Source organism: Aptenodytes forsteri, unplaced genomic scaffold, assembly GCF_000699145.1.
Source record: "Aptenodytes forsteri isolate BGI_AS27 unplaced genomic scaffold, ASM69914v1 Scaffold136, whole genome shotgun sequence".
Taxonomy (NCBI): Eukaryota; Metazoa; Chordata; class Aves; order Sphenisciformes; family Spheniscidae; genus Aptenodytes; species Aptenodytes forsteri.
In genome coordinates this window covers 2,931,060-2,931,315 of record NW_008796111.1, presented here as the reverse complement: position 1 = coordinate 2,931,315, position 256 = coordinate 2,931,060, and the positions used below count along the sequence as shown (strand labels likewise).

The 256-nt window shown below is 64.5% G+C and overlaps 1 protein-coding gene across 1 annotated transcript in view; it reads right to left on the bottom strand.

Moving 5' to 3' along the window:
- The window catches only part of BARHL1 (BarH like homeobox 1), a 4,609-nt gene that overhangs the window by 4,189 nt on the left and 164 nt on the right, over nt 1-256 (bottom strand). The window contains exon 2 of the mRNA XM_009287026.1: nt 47-256. Within this exon, the coding sequence (XP_009285301.1) occupies nt 47-256 (210 nt within the window). The remainder of the gene's footprint in view (nt 1-46) is intronic.

Genomic DNA, 256 nt, shown 5'->3' with positions numbered 1-256 from the left:
GATGGGACCCCGGCGCTGTGGGCAGGAGGGAACGGCGCATTTTTACCTTCTGTTCTGGTACCACGTTTTCACCTGCGTGTCGGTGAGGTTGAGGGAGGCGGCCAGCTCCATCCTGTCCTGCACGCTCAGGTATTTTTGCCTCTCGAAGCTGCGCTCCAGCTGGGCCAGCTGATGGTCGGTGAAAGCGGTGCGGGCTTTGCGCGGCTTTTTCAGCCGCACCGGGGGGCTGTCCCGGGGGGTGGAGGTGTGTCGGGCC